The 19,505-nt window shown below is 46.3% G+C and overlaps 1 protein-coding gene across 5 annotated transcripts in view; it reads left to right on the plus strand.

Moving 5' to 3' along the window:
• Positions 1 to 19,505, plus strand: part of GNAL (G protein subunit alpha L) — a 187,140-nt gene that overhangs the window by 128,473 nt on the left and 39,162 nt on the right. For all 5 annotated transcript variants that reach the window (XM_008261023.5, XM_008261024.5, XM_089305354.1 and 2 more), the window contains one exon: positions 3,392 to 3,489. In XM_008261023.5, coding sequence (XP_008259245.2) covers positions 3,392 to 3,489 — 98 coding nt within the window. The remainder of the gene's footprint in view (positions 1 to 3,391; positions 3,490 to 19,505) is intronic.

Genomic DNA, 19,505 nt, shown 5'->3' on the forward strand with positions numbered 1-19,505 from the left:
GCTAGGTCCCAGAGCAGGGATCCCAGGAGATGCTTCTGACCCTCAACTTCCTGCCTCTCCACACTGTCACGTCCCCAAGGACGGAAGGCACAAACAGGTTGGAATACACCTGGCCCTGAGTGTTCAGTGTGGCCGGGACCCAGAACACGGCCAGGCTATCGCCAGCCCTACAGGCCTCCGATCCTCGATCCTCGGGTTTTAAACTGAGTTTGAAAGCGAGGGAGCCTAGCCGGCGCCGCGGCTCAATAGGCTAATCCTCCGCCTAGCGGCGCCGGCACACCGGGTTCTAGTCCCGGTCGGGGCGCCGGATTCTGTCCCGGTTGCCCCTCTTCCAGGCCAGCCCTCTGCTGTGGCCAGGGAGTGCAGTGGAGGATGGCCCAGGTGCTTGGGCCCTGCACCCCATGGGAGACCAGGAAAAGCACCTGGCTCCTGGCTCCTGCCATCGGATCAGCGCGGTGCGCCGGCCGCAGCGCGCCGGCCGCGGCGGCCATTGGAGGGTGAACCAACGGCAAAAGGAAGACCTTTCTCTCTGTCTCTCTCTCTCACTGTCCACTCTGCCTGTCAAAAAAAAAAAAAAAAAAAAAAGAAAGCGAGGGAGCCTGCCATTCTGGTGGTGTGAGGGCCTCCGCAGTGCCAGGTCACAGTGGGTGCCTCCAGCAGGATGGAGCTGCCGGCAGCCCCCACCTCACTGAGCCATTGTGTTTCCTGCCTTTCCGCCATGTTCAGCCCCTGGGTCAGTGGGAAGGTGTGATCACCAGGTGGCCGCTCCACATGTGGCCTGGGGGCACGAGCAACTGAAGACACTTTCTAAAGATTTCTTGACCAGTGTGCTGCCTGCTTTCCTGTCCAGTTTTTTTTCTCTTTCCTTTTTTATTTATTTAAAAGGCAGAGACAGAGACACAATCAGAGCTCTCACCTGCTGGTTCAGTCCCCCAAGGCCCTCAAGATTAGGAAGTCCAGAGCTGGGAACTCCATCCAGGTCTCCCCCATGGGTGGTGGGGATCCAACTATTTGGACCATCACCTGCTGCCTCCTATGTGCACATTAGCAGGAAGCTGGAGTGGGAAACAGAGCCAGGACTAGAGCCAGGCACTCCGATTTGGGACTCTGGTGTCCTGAGCTTTAACCACTGCACCAAATACCCACCTCCTAATTCTTACAAACCAGATAAAGGGGTTCAATTTTTTTTCTTTCATTGACCAGTTTTACATTGGTCTTGTTTTAAATTGCCACTAGAACCCTTATTACTGGGGATAATTCTTACAAATAATATAATTCTTATAAAATGTGGTATGTGTGGTAGATTTGAATAAACTTGGTGATATTTATACATAAGTTTATCATGGTGAAATCAGGTATCCCAAAGCTAGCAATAAGCAAATGTGTGTTGCAATGACATGAGGTTACATGTCTCTTCCAAGGCCCTCATGGGAACAGCATAATGGATCATGCCTCTTTAGAGGTGTGTGTCTGTTTGGCTACCAGAAGGAAGAAAGATTAAGGATGCCTATAAACTCTTTCTGGGAACATGAGGATCATTCCAGAAGACAGGCAAAGCTAAGGAGACAAGATAAAAACCGAGGGTCTCAGCCACTTTCCTTCGGGTGGAGAGTGGCCCTGTGTTGTCAACTGTTGACAATTTGGATTTTTCTAAAGATTTGTTTATTTATTCATTCATTTATTTGAAAGGCAGAGAGAAGGGGAGAGAGATCTTCCTTCCATTGGTTCACTCCCCAAATCCCCACAACAGGTGGGGACCTGAGCCAGACCAAAGCTAGGGACTAGGAACTTGATCCAGGTCTCCCACAGGGGTGGCAGGGACACAAGTCCCTGAACGATCTCTGCTGCTTCCCAGGCACGTTAGCAGGGAGTAGGATTGAAGCGAGGTAACTGGACTCAACTTGGCACTCCAGTATGGGATGCAGGCATTCCTTTTTTTTTTTTTTTTTTTTTTTTTTTTGACAGACAGAGAGACAGAGAGAAAGGCCTCCCCTCCGTTGGTTCACCCCCCCAAATGGCTGCCACGGCCAGAGCTACGCCGATCCAAAGCCAGGAGCCAGGAGCTTCCTCCTGGTCTCCCACGCGGGTGCAGGCGCCCAAGCACTTGGGCCATCCTACACTGCCTTCCTGGGCCACAGCAGAGAGCTGGACTGGGAGAGGAGCAACCGGGACTAGAACCTGGCGCCCATATGGGAAGCTGGTGCCGGCCCCCTGATGCAGGCATTCCAAGTGGTAGCCTAACCCACTGTGCCACAACACCTGCCCCGACAATTTGGATTTGATGATGATGATGATGATAGATACCGAGATATACACCATAACTTAAAAGATTGTTCCTGCGACTACTAGACGCTAATAAAACTCAAGCTCAGGCACCTCATTTAACTCCTTTCCCAAGGTTGTATGTGGCTAGTTTTGTATTCATTTTGTTTTCAGGCAGGTCCCCCAGAGTGTAGGATCATCAAGCCTCACAAGACATGGAATCATGAATCTCTCAGAAAAAGTGCCAGCCCCCTCCATCCCAGCCTTTTATAACTCCCAAGATCCTGTGCTGATTCTTAGGAAATGTGGCAGTTCTGGTGAACATGAAGGCAGGAGTGGCTGCACACTGACCGTGTAGCCTCAGAACCCTGCCTGCAGACCTCGCAGGGGCAAACTGTGGATTCAGGAGGTGTGCAGGTTCCAACAGGTGTCTTGTGAACCTTTTCATAGCTTCTTCTGTGTTCATAACTAACAGTCTTTGCTTCCTCAGCATTGTGAATTCACTTTGGATAAATTTGTGAACATGAATCCTTAGGCCCACCTTTTACTTGAGATGAGGCAAGTGGGTGCCCTGTTTGCCATAATGGCTGAAACCAAGCACAGGGATCTCATGAACCAAAAATAAGGGTTCGCACAGTCACTCATAACTTCTTAAAATGCCCTCCAAAAATTATTTTCCCCAAAAGGCATCTGGATCAAATTAAGCCATCTTATTGACTATGTTCATACCTAATCATGGCTCCCATCAAAAACTTAAAAGCAGCTAAGCTGGAATTTGACATTGTAATAGGCATGACTTCTCATTGCCAAGGTGCCAGTTAACAACCATGTACTTAAAACTTTAAAATTGTGCCATTCTTTGTATTTATAGTGAATGGATGGCATTGATTCTTGACTTGTAATGTTCATTTTGGGAGACTTTCTGGAATGATAACAATGTTTTGCAATTTGACTTCCGTGGTGCTGGCCTGGATGGAAGCGTTTTCATCATACTGGAATGCAGATCTGCATAGAAAGCAATCTGTGTCAATGCAGGAAAAAAACCCTTTCTGCAGTGTCTCTTTACTTTGAACTTTTTGATGGATCTTAACACACGTGTGTTCTTATTTGTACCTCTTTCAAACTTTAGGAATTCTTTGATCATGTGAAGAAGCTCTGGGATGATGAAGGAGTGAAGGCATGCTTTGAGAGGTCAAACGAGTACCAGTTGATCGACTGCGCGCAATAGTAAGTTGGCTCTGATGCAAGTTACACGCCGCTCTGATTGCACTCACCGCTGTGCTGCCCAGCCAGTGTTCCTGAGGTTTTTTGAATGCAAGGGACAAATGATTAGCGTTTGGCTATAGAAATCAACCTTTTAGAAGAGACATGCTTAGTAGATGGAAAATGGACTATCCAGTAGGAATCAGCTTTTCAGGGATTGGCCAGAAACGTTTTCATTCATCTTGTCCTGATTGTTGCTTTCAGTCCCTTTGTTGCTTTCCACCCTGTTATAGTCATAGTTGTAAATTCCAATATACTTAAATATGCACTATTGTATTTTAATTTGGGATCAGGGCCCCAAAGTTAAATTGAAAAATAGTGTCAATATTTGCTACCAAAACCAGGCTCTTACTTAAAGTCAGGTGATTGTCCTATACTTGTGAGAAGTAGACCAGAATCTTGAAAGTAGATGGCAATCAATGTAAGTAAATATTTGATTTTTAAAAAGTAATGAAAAGAAATAAGAAAAGGATGCTGATGCCAAGATTGTTGGTCTCTGCAACACTTTCCTGTTTTCTTTTTGCCATTTTTAATCCATTCCCAAAAAATATGAAATGATCAAGAAATGTTGGCTAACAAAAACTATTTATAACTAGTAGTTTTCTGTGACTCTTCGGACAGCACAAAATGAGCCACTTTACATAAGTCTGTAAACTGAAAATTCATGTTAGTGTAGAAGATTCCATCAGCACAAAACCTGGGCATTCGTGATACCAGGAACCAGCCCGGGAGCTGCTCTGTGCATACTGATTTCAGGGCTCAGAGTGGTTGGTGGTCGGCGGAGCCCTTCCTGGCTCCCTGAGGAGTTACTCAGTGAAGGGTGCGGCGCGCCCTGTGCCGGGCTGCAGGGCCAGGGGGAGGTGCTGAGCAAGCTTGGATCAGACGTGGGAGAAGCCGGCGGTGGCCAGACCCTCGGAGAGCAGAGGGCCGTGTGGGTGTTCTTCCAAAGCAGTGAGCAACCGTCTCCATGAGCAAGGCGGTCAGAGAACAGAGTGGAGGAGGCACAGACGCCGTGGAGCGCCCCGCCTCGAGGAGGGGGGGCGTGCAGGGGGGCCCTGAAAGTCAAGGGCAGAAGCAGGGGGTGGGGAGAACAAAGGGGTGGAGGAAGGGGCCCTGGACGGCCCGGTGGATCCCGGGGCCGCGTACTGCGTACTGCGAGGGGCGATGGCACGTGTGGGAGACGGACTTGCAGAAGCCAAGTGTGAGCTGCCGAGGGTGCGTGCAGGGGAGACGGCGAGCAAGCGCCCGGAGCTCCGAGGAGAAGCTGCCATCTCCCGCGGTTTTCTTCCGCTGTAACAGAATGGCCGAACCTGGGTAGTTACGCGGATTATTTCAGCCCACAATTCTGGAGGCTGAAAGCCCGGGATGAGACTGAGGCGTCTGGTTGGTGAGGGCTTGGGGAGGGGCCCCGGGCTCCTGCCTGTGGATTAAAAAAACGGGCCCAACTGCTGCTAGAGCTGAGGCATCCCCAGGGGGCACACGTCCAGCCCTGCAAGAGGATTCCACCCTTGACCCCAGCACCTCCCGCCAGGCGCCGCCCCCCAACCCGCAGCACTGGGGACCAAAGCCCCAGCCAGAGTGCCGGTGGCGGTGGGGACAAGCCGAGTTCCCGCTGCGGCAGCGCTGGCGGTGACCATCCACGGAGGTGCGCAGAGCCTCCCGAGTCCCGGAGCAGGGCAGCTGCGAGGCTGACGGAGGGAGCCCCGGCGCAGGAGGGGCCGGCTGCCGAGGCTGGCGCCAGGCCGGGTGTCTCCGATCCTGGGTGGGCAGAGACCGAGCGCTCCGGCCAGGGCAGAGGCCCTGGAGTTGGGAGAGGACTGCTGGTGGTAATGAGAAAGTGTTTGATCCCCGTTATCCAGCCTCCCAGCATCTGGTGAGCGTAGCATGGCAGGCTGGAGCTAAGAAGGTGGTTTCCTTCAAGTAGAGAGCAGAACAGTGGTCCCCAGAGCCTAGGACAGCGCAATGCGTGACCACAGTTTACAAGAATGTATTATAGAATTCATAGCGAACCGGAAGAGAGGAGCTCAGACATCCCCAGCGCAGAGAAGTGAAAGCTGTCTGAGGAGATGGCAATGCTGGCCACCCTGATTGGTTCATCACACAGCGCACGCGTGTACAGAAGCATCACGCTCTGCCCCATAATATGTTCAATCATAACATGTTAATTAACACTTTTTTTAAAAATCCACATGTTGTAGGCCGGCGCCGCGGCTCACTAGGCTAATCCTCCGCCTTGCGGCGCCGGCACACCGGGTTCTAGTCCCGGTTGGGGCGCCGGATTCTGTCCCGGTTGCCCCTCTTCCAGGCCAGCCCTCTGCTGTGGCCAGGGAGTGCAGTGGAGGATGGCCCAGGTGCTTGGGCCCTGCACCCCATGGGAGACCAGGAAAAGCACCTGGATCCTGCCTTCGGATCAGCGCGGTGCGGCAGCCATTGGAGGGTGAACCAACGGCAAAGGAAGACCTTTCTCTCTGTCTCTCTCTCTCACTGTCCACTCTGCCTGTCAAAAAAAAAAAAAAAAATCCACATGTTGTGCAGACATCAACAATAGAGTACAAACCTGCTCCCCAAACACTCTTACATGACCACCAAAGTTTTAGGAGCCCTCCACTGTGGATGCTAAAGAACCTGCTTACGATGAAATGTTTTAATTAGCTAGAAAAGTGTTTTACATTTCTCATTTCCTGCCCCTAAGAGTTGCCTCAAGTCAAGTTTCCAGGTTACTCTCGTGGCATTGAGTACAGACATTTGGTCTTGACCCCTGAGAGCCAGACAGACTCGTGTTTGGAAGAGGGATCGAGGGGCATTTCTGGGGAGCCCACCATCGCAGGAGGCGTCGCCCATGCTGAAGGGCCTGCTGCCCCCTCTCACTCTCCCCCACTCCTTCCCTAACACTGCAGGTCACCATCGTTTAAAAGTCACGGCAGAACTGTACTGTTTCAGAGGTGGGCAGGACACAGTGGAATGGCTAGCAGTTGGGACTTCTAGCATAGCTCGTAATTGTATTACAAATTATACATATGTCATTTGAAGGTGATGTGGAATGTGTGACTGAGCATCCATTTTCAGTATTTCTTGATCAAAAACTGGCTTTGGGGGATACACAGTGCTGATCACTGTCTTATTAGGAATTTCTCTCAAGAAAAAGGAAACAGGCCGGTGCCGTGGCTCAGTAGGCTAATCCTCCGCCTAGCGGCACCGGCACACCGGATTCTAGTCCCCGTCGAGGTGCCGGATTCTGTCCCAGTTGCCCCTCTTCCAAGCCAGCTCTCTGCTGTGGCCCGGGAGTGCAGTGGAGGATGGCCCAAGTGCTTGGGCCCTGCACCCCATGGGAGACCAGGAGAAGCACCTGACTCCTGCCTTCAGATCAGTGCGGTGCGCCAGCCGTGGCAGCCATTGGAGGGTGAACCAACGGCAAAAAGGAAGACCTTTCTCCCTGTCTCTCTCTCTCTCACTGTCCACTCTGCCTGGAAAGAAAGAGAGAGAGAGAGAGAGAGAGAGAGAGAGAGAGAGAAAGAAAGAAAGAAAGAAAGAAAGAAAGAAAGAAAGAAAGAAAGAAAGAAAGAAAGAAAGAAAGAAAGAAAGAAAGAAAAAGAGAGAAAGAGGAAACAGACAACTCATTTTTGCATCACCCTGGTGGTAGAATAGATGGGTTAATTTAAAAATAGAATTTTTGAAAATAAAGACATAAGATCTAAATGGTGGCACAGTGGGTTAACCTGCTGCTTGCGGGCTGGCACTGTGGCACAGTGGGCTAAAGCCCTGGCCTACAGTGCCGGCATCCCAAATGGGCACCGGTTCAAGTCCCGGCTGCTCCACTTCCGATACAGCTCTCTGCTATGGCCTGGGAAAACAGTAGATGATGGCCCAAGTCCTTGGGCCCCTGCACCCACATGGGAGACCTGGAAGAAGCTCCTGGCTCCTGGCTTCGGATCAGCTCAGCTCTGACCATTGCAGTCATTTGGGGAGTCAATCAGTGGATGGAAGACCTCTCTCACTCTCTCTCTGGTTCTACCTCTCTCTTTAACTCTATCCTTCGAATAAATAAAATAAATCCTTAAAAAAAAAAAAAACCTGCTCCTGCGACACTAACATCCTATATCAGAGTGCTGGTTTGAGTCCTGTTGCACTTCTAATCCAGCTCCCTGCTAATGCACCTTAGAAGACAGTGGATAATGGCCCAGGTGCTTGGCCCTTGCCAACCAAATGGGAGACCCAGATGGAGTTCCAGGCTCCTGGATTTGACCTGGCCCAGCTCTAGCTGTTGTGGTCATTTAGGGGATGAACCAGCAGATAGAAGATATCGCTCCCCACCCCACCCCAATGCTGTGCCTTTCAAATAAATAAATAAATCATTTAAAAACAAACAAACAAACAAACAAACAAAAAAACATGATGTGAGCCTGACAACAGGTAGTGGAGATTCAGATCCTGTCACAACACCAACCAGCAGTGGGAGTGTGGGCAGATTACTTAAGTGTAAAAAATACTGGCATCTATTCTCATGTGGTTGTGGTAGCATTAAATAGATACCCAGAGCCCTCACAATAGTGCCTGGCACAGATAAGCTCTACATAAGTGTTACCTCTTGCTACTGCGTGACAAATGCGGACACTGAGGCCCAGAGAGGTAAACTGAGGCACCCTTAATCACAGCTTCCCAGTAAAAGGCGAGACCACAGCTGAAATCTGCTGTTGTTTTCAGTTCCATCCTTCCAAATTTCAGAGAGTCCTGCATACAAGCCACCTGTGAGTGAGGCTCTGGGGCCTCAGGCCAGGGCTTCCCACCTGGCTTGTTAAGAATAAAAGACCTTCCTCTGAGGGCTCCTGCTCCAGCTTCTTCCCCTGGACCAGGCAGCACTACTAGGAGGAAGCAGATGATGGCTCAAGTACTTGGGTCCCTGTTACCCACGTTGGAGACACAGGTTGGGTTCTGGGCTCCTGGCTTCAGCCTGGCTCAGCCCCAGCTGTTGTTGTCATTTGGGGAGTCAACCAGCAGATTGAAGATCTCTGTATATTTCTCTGTTTCTCTGCATTTCAAGTAAAAGTGAAAATAAGTAATTTTTTGTAAAGATTTATTTGCTTGAAAGGTATAGTTAACAGAGAGAGCGTGAGAGAGAGAGAGATCTTTGTTCTGCTGGTTCATTCCCCCAAATAGCTACAATGGCCAGAGCTGGGCTGACCTGAAGCCAGGAGCTAGGAGCCTCCTCCAGGTCTCCCACGTGGGTGCAGGGGCCCAGGTATATGGGCCATCTTCCACTGCTTTCCCAGACCATTGCAGAAAGCTGTATTGGGAGAGGAGCAGCCAGGACACAAACTGGCACCCATATGAGATGTGGGTGTTGCAGGTGGTAGTTTTACGTGCTATACCACAGCACTGGCCCCCAAAATTTTTTTTCTAAAAAGAATCTAGGGAGGATCTGGCAGTTCTTTGAAAGGTTCAGCATTAAGTGCTTAGCAGCTCTGCTCCTGGGTGTCCACCAACAGCATTAAAAACATAATAGACTCCTGTTCAAGTGCATATGTACATTGCCACAGAGCAAAGTAAACTGAAATTGGCTGCTATATTTTATATAATCATTTCTGCAAAGCCCATTTTTTTTGGATACTAATATTTGACATGGTTAATTCTTATTAATTTGTTGGGATTGTTTATTGTTAATAATGCAAATAGATAATTTTTAATTATCCACAAGTAATATTTCACTATTAATGGTTTGAAATGGGTGACAAGCAAACCAATTTGAAATAAAATATGAACATGTGCCATTGTATTATAACACTATACACTTTCTTGACAGTTAAATTTTTAAAAGTTTTTTTTGTAGCATGTATTGTATATGTTTATAGTATATGTAGTAAATAAAAATATGAAATAAAAAAAAAACACATAACATCTGTTACCAGAGATAGCTGGCACCTCAGTCCTTGTGTACCCATAAAAAAGAATTTCAGACATGAGACAGAGTAGAGGAAAGCAAGCCAGCAGAGTTTGATGGGGCAGGGCATCCGACAGGGGAGCGCAGCTTGTGAGACGGAACGGAGAGCGACCAGCCCACGTTCAGAAGCTGGAGTTTAGATGGATACGGGGTCCACTTCTTCCTGCTGTTTCTCCTTCCCTCTCCCTCGTCTGGGATATTGCTGGACATCCCAGTGAAACTCCTCCCAAGATATTAATATGCAGTTCAGTCAGACCGAGCAGCCCCAGAATAGCCCCCTGGCACAAGACCAGGAAGTTCCTCTGGGATGTCTTCTGAGGACAGGCTGGGACCACCTATGAAGTTATCAGGATGTGGGCGAGATTTGGATGTGCAGATGCTGGGCTGCTTCCCAGGCATCCTCCGAGGGCTGCTGCATTCCCACAGGAGCGTATTGTCTTTTCCCTTTGGTCTCTTTCACGCACATAGGCTCGTGTCTACCTTCCCCACTAACACATCCATGTAAGAACTTGTAGATGTGTGTTCACTGTAATGTCATTCACAACAGCCACAAGGTGGAGACAATCCACATGTCCCTAAGATGGTACCTGGATAAACCAAATGTGATTTGTCCACTCCGTGGAGGCGTATTTAGCAATAAACAGAAATGAATACTAACACATGGGCGAAATGGAAGCTTGAAAATATTATGCTACGCAAAAGACACCAGTCACAAAGATAAATGATTCTGTTTATGTGAAAGATAAATGATCCCATTTATATGGAATGACCAGAATAAGTAAATCCAGAGAGAAGTAGGTTAGTGTTTGCAAAGGCTGAGGAAAGGAGAAATTGAGAGTGACTGCAAATTGGTAGAGGGTTCCTCCTTGGGATAATGGGTATACTCTGAAATGGAAGAGTGATGATGACTACATAACCTACTGAAGATACTAAAATCACTAAATTGTATACTTCAAAATGTTGAGTTTTGTGTTCTATAAATTATGAGGGTACTTCAAAAAGTTCATAGAAAATATATCATTAAAAAAAGCTATAACAGATTTCAAAAAGTTTTTGCACCAAAATAATTTTATCTTTTATTCTGTTTTTCCACAAACTTTTTGAAGTACCCCATATATGTCATGTGAATTATATCTCATTAACAAAAAGCAAGATGACAGGATGGGAAAGAAAACAAGGCCAGACAAGCAGTGGGAAGAGCGTGGTCAGGGTTGGCCCTGGACGCAGTGTTGGCGAGGACTCAGGTGAAAGCAGAAACGTCACCCTATGCTCACTGAGCAGGGCTCTCCTTTTGGAGGACAGACTAAGGTCCACACATGTGCTTGCAACCAGCCCACAACCACTCCTGTGCTACACTCGCCAGGCCTGCAATGGTGTCTGTGCACAGGGGCCTCCAAACTATAAAGCACAGATCATCTAAAAATGCTGAAGGCTATGGAGACCTCTGTTGTGCTGTTTGGCAGGCAAGGAGTGGAAACTGGCTACAGCTCCCTCCAGAAAGAGGGAATTTGGGCAAGCATTTGGCCTGGCAGTGAAGACTCCAGGTAGGGCGCCCATGCCAGGGCAGACACTGGGAGGTAGCAGTGAGGGATCAAGTCTTTGGGTTCACCCCCGCTTCCGTGGGAGACCTGGAGTGAGCTCCCCACTCCTAGCTCCCTGCTTCCGTCCTGGCCAGAGTCCATTACAGACGTTTGGGAAGTGAACCAGTAGATGGGGGGGCTCGCTCGCTCCCTCTCCCACTTCCTCCCTCCACAATAAAAAGACAAATAAACACTCATGGGGGGATTTATTCTGAGTGTGTGTGGAAGACCATCTGGAGTCAGAGGCCCTTTGGAGAAGGCGCCTCTGCTCTTGCCTCTAGGAACTTGGGCTCCATATGTCTCTGCCTGCTTCCTGCCTGCCCTGTCCACTCTGTAACCTGCAGGCCAGATGCCGGGTGGAGAGGGGGACATGGGTTTTCCATGCCTGGACCACCCCGCTTCAGATGTAGCCTTATCCCCTCACACCAGCACCCTGGCCAGTCACTGGAGCCCTCTCACCCAGTCAGTGATCTCCTGTGTCCCTGAGCACAGGTGCTGATAAGCAGGGCCCTCCAGATTGCTGTGTTGAGCCCAAGTGCTGCTACCATGATGGCTGAGCCTTAAACACGGCGCTTTCGGTAAAAACAAGCACCTTTGAAGCACCAAACAAGCCCCACAGATTACCAAAGATGATATTTGAAACAGAGTTTCCCAGTTCCTACTGTGAAAATTAAAAATAATCTCTCCCAGGAGAAGCACCTGGCTCCTGGCCTTGGATCAGCACAGTGCGCCGGCCGCAGCGGCCACTGGGGGGTGAACCAACGGAAAAAAGAAGACCTTTCTGTCTCTCTCTCTCTCACTATCCACTCTGCCTGTCAAAAAAAATAATCTCTCCTAAATTATCCCCCAAAATGCATTTCCTCTGAGTCCTGATAATAAGTGATTATGTAACCATGGAAACAGCTATTTTGGGAGGAAGAAAATTGGATCTTCAGAATAGCTTTAGAAAAATCAGGCTTTGCTTAATGGACCTTCCGCTCTCCCGCTCAGGGTGTGGGTTCCTACGCTTTGTACCCATCCCTCTGGAGTACGTCCATGGGAATCACCGATTTTCAGAGACTCCCAAAGACAGAGAATCCCCCAGAGAAAAGAAAGAGCAGTGACAAAGGCAAGTGATGTTCTGCCACAGTCCCCAGTCTGCCCTTTGGTCGCCTCCTAGCAATCGTCACAACCACGTTCACTCCCCTTCTGTACCACCGACATGGGGCCTGTGGCTGTCCAGTCCTGGAATATGAGGCTTTAAGTACATCTGGAAAGTGTTGGAACAATGAAATTTCAACTTCAAAGTTCATTTTTTCAATGTCTTTTTAAAAAAGGTTTATTTTTTTTTAAACTTTTATTTAATGAATATAAATTTCCAAAGTACAGCTTATGGATTACAATGGCTTGCCCCCCATAACGTCCCTCCCACCCACAACCCTCCCCTTTCCCACTCCCTTTCCCCTTCCATTCACATCAAGATTCATTTTCGATTCTCTTTATATACAGAAGATCAGTTTAGCATCATTAAGTAAAGATTTCAACAGTTTGCTCCCACACAGAAACATAAAGTGAAAAATACTATTTGAGTACTAGTTATAGCATTAAATCTCAATGTACAGCCCACTAAGGACAAAGATCCTACATGAGGAGTAAGTGCACAGTGACTCCTGTTGTTGACTTAACAAATTGACACTCTTGTTTATGGCATCAGTAATCACCCTAGGCTCTTGTCATGAGTTTCCAAGGCTATGGAAGCCCCCTGAGTTCACTGACTCTGATAATATTTAGACAAGGCCATGGTCAAAGTGGAAGTTCTCTCCTCCCTTCAGAGAAAGGTACCTCCTTCTTTGATGACCCGTTCTTTCCACTGGGATCTCACTCGTGGAGATCTTTCATTTTTTTTTTCCCCAGAGTGTCTTGGCTTTCCATGCCTGAAATACTCTCATGGGCTTTTCAGCTGGATCCGCATGCCTTAAGGGCTGATTCTGAGGCCAGAGTGCTGTTTAGGACATCTGCCATTCTATGGGTCTGCTGTGTATCTCACTTCCCATGTTGGATCATTCTCTCCCTTTTTGATTCTATCAGCTAGTATTTGCAGACACTATTCTTGTTTATGTGATCCCTTTGGTTCTTAGTCCTATCATTATGATCAATTGTGCACAGAAATTGATCACTGGGACTAGTGAGATGGCATTGGTACATGCCACCTTGATGGGATTGAATTGGAATCCCCTGGTATGTTTCTAACTCTACCGTTTGAGGTAAGTCAGCTTGAGCATGTCCCGAATTGCACATCTCTTCTAATGAAGAACTGGATTAAGGATTCCTCTGGGTTGCCTTTAGAAATCTCTCTTTTTTTTAAATAATAGGTAAAATCCAACAATTTTATGTAGTACAAGCAAGTGGTATTTATCCCACGTAAGCAAGGCTGTCAGCATTTTAAAAAATCAATAAATTGGACATACTACACAAACTGCAAAAATGTTAAATGGTTACATCAACTTTTGTAAAAGATATTTGGCATAAAAAAACTGAGCAAACAAGAAACAGAAGAGAAATTCCTCATCTAGATAAAGAATATCTACCAAAACCAACTTTAATAGTGAAATTGGACAGTTTTCCCTTAAGTTGGGGAAAGGGGGAAGTGTCTTTTTCTCACCACTACTTTTCAATATTATGGTGGAATTACTAGACAGTGCAGTAACACAAAGAAAGGATACAAAATGCATACATATTGGGAAGGAAGACATAAAACTGCTAGCAAATGTCATTATTGCATGTATAGAAAATTCAAAAGTACATCATAAGTACCCCTGGAACAATGTTAGTGTAGCAAAGTGGCGAATTACATGTACAATTTAATTGTTGTTCCATGTATGGGTAAGAGCTAGGATTTGAAATTTAAAAACAAAATTAAGCATGATTTAAAATTGCATCAGGTTAAAAAGCAAATCCCAATCGGTGTCTTTTAACTGGACAGTTCAGGCCATTAACGTTCAATGTGACTAATGAAAAGTGGTAACTTTGCCCTGCCATTTGCCAAAGATAAGTTCTAATATATGCTTTGAATTCCCTGTGATCTTTTGCTGTGAGGTTTCCTTCCTTTATCTTCTCTCATACTGATGACCGTGTTTCTGTGTTTCTGTGTGTAACACATCTTTAAGCATCTGTTGCAGGGCTGGACGAGTGGCGACAAATTCTTTCAATTTCTGTTTGTTATGAAACGTCTTTATTTCACCTTCATTCACAAATGATAGCTTTGCAGGATATAATATTCTGGACTGGCAGTTTTTCTCTCTTAGTACCTGGGCTATATCTCGCCATTCCCTTCTAGCTTGTAGAGTTTCTGATGAGAAGTCAGCAGTGAGTCTGATTGGCGATCCTCTGAAAGTAATCTGACGTTTCTCTCTTGCACATTTTAGGATCTTTTCTTTATGTTTCACTGTGGAGAGTTTAATTACAACGTGTCGTGGTGAGGATCTCTTTTGGTCGTGTTTATTAGGGGTTCTGTGAGCTTCCTGTACTAGGATTTCTCTGTCCTTCTCCAAACCTGGGAAATTTTCTGCTAATATCTCACTAAAAAGGCCTTCTAATCCTTTCTCCCTCTCCATGCCTTCAGGAACTCCTAGAACCCGAATGTTGGTTTTTTTAATAGTATCCTGAAGATTCCTGACAATATGTTTTAGATTTCTAATTTCAAAAAAGGTTTATTTATTTATTTGAGAGGCAGAAGCAGAGAGAGAAAGGGCTTCCATCACTCCCTAAATAGCTGCAACGTCTGGAACTGCACCGATCCGAAGCCAGGAGCCAGGAGCTTCTTCCGGGTCTCCCACCTGGGTTCAGGGGCCCAAGCATTCAGGCCATCTGCTACTGCTTTCCCAGGCTATAGCAGAGAGCTGGATCAGAAGTGGAGCAGTTGGGTCTTGAACCAGTGCCCAAATGGGATACTGGTACTGCAGGCAACAGCTTGACCCACTACACCACAGCACCAGCCCCTTAAATGTCATTTTTTAAAATATTATTTATTTATTTATTTGAAAGAGTGACAGAAAAAGAGGGAGAGACAGAAAGAAATCTTCCATCCACTCACTGTTGCACTCCCCAAATGGCCACAATGGCTGGGGCTCGGAACTCCATCCAGGTCTCCCCTTGTGGGTGCAGGGGCCCAAGCACTTGGGCCATCTTCCACTGCTTTTCCAGGTGCATTAACAGGGAGCTGGATGGGAAGCGGAGCAGCCAGGACTTGAACCAGCTCTCTGAAATGGGATCCCGGCATTGTAGCTGGTGATTTAACCTGCTGTGCCACAACGCCAGCCCCTTTAAAAGAAAAAAAACTACTGGCTGGCGCTGCGGCTCACTAGGCTAATCCTCCGCCTTGCGGCACAGGCACACCGGATTCTAGTCCCGGTCGGGGCGCCGGATTCTGTCCCGGTTGCCTCTCTTCCAGGCCAGCTCTCTGCTATGGCCAGGGAGTGCAGTGGAGGATGGTCCAAGTCCTTGGGCCCTGCACCCCATGGGAGACCAGGATAAGTACCTGGCTCCTGCCATCGGATCAGCGCGGTGCACCGGCCGCAGTGCGCCGGCCGTGGCGGCCATTGGAGGGTGAACCAACGGCACCTCTCTCTTTCTCACTGTCCACTCGGCCTGTCAAAAAAATAAATAAATAAATAAATAAATAAATAAAAATAAAGAAAATAAACTATCATTTAAAATGTGCACATTACTCTATGTCAGTCCTGTTGAATTCATTAAATATATAACAACAAAAATTTTGCATCAAAATAAACTTACCTTTTAATTCCATTTTTCATGAACTTTTAAAATTATCCTCATGTATATATAGTAAAGTAAAACAAACAAAAAGAAAACCACCTGGGGCCTTTGTTGTAGTGTAGCAGGTAAAACCGCCCCTGCAACGCCAGCATCCCTTTTGGGTGCTGTTCATGTCTCAGCTGCTCCACTTTCAATCCAGCTCCCTGCTAATGGCCTGGGAAAAGCAACAGAAAATAACTCAAGTGTTTGGGCCCCTGCCACCCATGCGGGATACCCAGATGAAGCTTCTAGCACCTGGCTTTGGCCTGGCCCAGCTCTGGCCATTGTGGCCATCTAGGGAGTGAACCAAAATTCATTCTCTCTCTCTCTGTAACTCTGACTTTCAAGTAAATAAATAAATTTTTAAAAAGAAAGAAAGAGGGAGAGAGAGAGAGAAAGAAAAAAAAGAAAACCACTCGGTTGTGCTGCATCAGATCTGATTTCTTGTTATTTTTTACAAATGAAGCCTCTGCTGTAGAGATGCAGGTGTGGAAGACCCGTAATGAAGAGAGAAAGTGGGGCTGCTCTGGGAAGGGGCAGTGAGGAGTCCAAGCTCCACCCTTCACCCGAGCATGCTCCGTGCTGGCCCCTCTGTTGGCTCCAAGAGGCACCCATGGATTGTGCTTTTAAAAACTTGTACCGATTTTCAAAGTTTGTAGCAGGAGAATCAGATATAATTTACAGCAAGTACCAAAACAAAATGGTGTATTGTCAGAATAAATATATCCAAGCAAGGTGGCATTGTCTTAGAGTTGAGTTTATCTGAGATGTTCATGTTTGTAACATTTCCTGATTGTTAGAAGATCTCCATGGCCATCCTGGTAAAAACAAAGCTGAAATTCAGTGCTTGTGAATGGCAGTGGGCTCTTTCATTAGGCACAACATCCAGGCAATGCCTGCAGGGAAAGAGAGCCTATGGAAAAACCCTGGTGTGTGTACAGCCAGTCGCAAATGCTAGCAAAAATGTGAATATATGCAGAAAAGTGAATATATGCAGAAAAAGTGAATATATGCAGAAACATGAAAAGTGAATATATGCAGAAACATGAAAAGAAGAAGAATTATCAGACATTTTCTTCCAAATTGAATTCTTAAAATCTCTAACAACTCTTCCCATACCTTAACACAAATGTGAAATCTGATCAGTGTTGTCTTTGTAGCACCGGAATGAGTTAATTTCTGTTTACTTGTTTTATTTATTTGAGAGGCAGCATGACAGAGCTAACTGCCCTCTGCTGGTTCATTCCCTAACTGGCGCCGAAAGCCAGGACTGGGCTTGGCCAAAGTGAGGAGCCAGAAGCTCAATCCGGGTGTCCCACATGGGTGACGGAGACCCAGCTACTTGGGCTAGCCACTGCTTCCCCGGGTACTTAATAGCAGGAAGCTAGAACAGGGAATGGAGTTGGGACTCAAACCCAGCACTGGGATATGGGCTGAGCTACATTTTCCCCATGAGGATATGATAATCACCCTTTAAGGAACACTTGGAATGCACAGATGAACACAGCTCAGGAGCATTGAGTGGAACAGGCTGTGCATCCTCCATGCCTCTTAGGGACCTGCTAATCTGGCTGTAGGACTCAACAGGTGCTGTGTCATCTAAAAAGAACGACCACTACCTTCCTTCCAAACAATAGCACATAGGTTAAAAAGACGAAAACATGTGCATAGTATATCAATAGGAGTTTAGATTATGCAAGTATTTGCAGTTGTCAAAACTCAGCAAATGTATAAGATTTGTGTTTCATTGGCCATAAATTTTAGGTCAAAAGAAATGTCTGTGAACAAATATTGGTTTCTAGACAATGATCCATGTGCTAAAGTATTTAGGAGGAATTGCACTGCTACCTTTACTTTCTTTGGAACTCATCAAAAATAAGATGGAGTATGAAGGTATGGAAGGATGAATGATTGACTTTTTTTAATGTAGTAATATGGTGATGGCAGAGTTTGGTAGTGGGTATTCAAGCATTCACTATGAAAACTTTCAATCATTTTATGCCAGACATTTTCCATAATAAAACATGAGAGGAAGAGAGAAGAGTACACCAAGTAGATGTCATCAGAAGTCTGCAGATTAATAAAGTGTTGGTGCCCCAAAATTAGAATAGAGCACATAAGACATTCGAATATAGAAGAGTCTTTATTACAGTTCTTTATTTTATTATAATTCTAAAATGTTTGTTGAATTCTTTTTAACACTTCCAAGGAACCCCAAGAACTCAAATGGAAAACCACTAAGTACTGCTGTTAACAAAGTGGGTTAATATAGTTTCAGAATAATTTAAGAGGTGCACGCTATTTTCTTAGCTTCAGTGCGTAGCTGTAGGGGCTGGCAGGTGGCACAGCAGGTAAAGCAGCTGCCTGCAACATGGTGCAGGTTCATGCCCCAGCTGTGGCATTTCCCGTTCAGCTTCTTGCTAATGGCCTGGGAAAGGCAGCTGTGGATGGCTCATATGCTTGGGCCTCTGCCACACACAGGGGGAGGCCTGAAAGTAGCTCCTGGCTCCTGGCTTTGCCCTGGCCAGGCCATCTGGGGAGTGAACAAGCAGATGGAAGATCTCTGTCTCTCCCTCTCTCTCTGTAACTCTGACTTTCAAATAAATAAATAATTTTTTTAAAAAGTGTAGCTGCAGGGTAGCTTGTATTTACTGAAACTTAGCATGTGCGGCGCTATTCTATGCACAGTGTGTGAGTCAGTGTATCAGTCCTCATACTAACCCAATACATTTATTATTTCCACTTTTTCAGAGGAGGAAATAAAGCCACCAAAGATTCCTCACAATTACTAAACTTACCCACATGTTCACATTTTAGCCCTAAAGATCGTGAGAGGCTGTTTCGACACACGTCCTGTGAGCCTCAGACAATGCCAGGCACTGCCAGATGCTGAATTACAGAGTTGAATGAGACAAGGCCCTGTGTGTCTGAAGCACATTGTCACAGGGTGCCCATTTGCTCAGATTCAGATGTCACTCTCATCAAGCCATTTCCATCCCATTCATGTCTCAAACATAGTAATCATAGCAAAGCCGGGATAGTTGTTTCTCTATAGAGGTTTTCATGGTTCAAAAAAGTGAAAAGACCATTTACAGAAAGGAGAAAATGTTTGTAAATCATAGGAATTTTAAACCAGAATAAACAAATATATATAAAAATACATATGAAGAATTCTTACAACTCAATAATAAAAAATAACAATTTTTAAAGTCAGTGGAAGATCTGAATAGACTTTTCCCTGTAGAACAAACAAATGACCAATAAGCTCATGAAGACACTTGAGCATCTCTAACCATTGGGAAAATCAAAACAAACCACAGGGTGATACCCACTTGGATGGCTAAAAGCAAAAAGTCAGATAAAAACCAATGAGGCAAGGATGTAAAGAAATAGGCACTCCCATTGCTGATGGGAATTTAAAATGGTACAGCCGCTTTAGAAAGCAGTCTGCTGGGTCCACAGTAGGTTACACAGAGGGTTACCATATGACCCAGCAATTCCACGCCCAGTTATGTTCCCAAGAGAACAGAAAACGTACATCCACAAAAACCTTCCCGGCTGATGCTCACAGCAGCGTGATCTGTTTCAGTCACAAAGTGGAAACAAGCCAGTTCCCATCAAACGATGAGCAGATAAACAACATGTGATACCTCCACACGATGGAATACAAT

Source organism: Oryctolagus cuniculus, chromosome 10 (genome assembly GCF_051225735.1).
Source record: "Oryctolagus cuniculus isolate XC-2025 breed Fujian yellow rabbit chromosome 10, ASM5122573v1, whole genome shotgun sequence".
NCBI lineage: Eukaryota > Metazoa > Chordata > Mammalia > Lagomorpha > Leporidae > Oryctolagus > Oryctolagus cuniculus.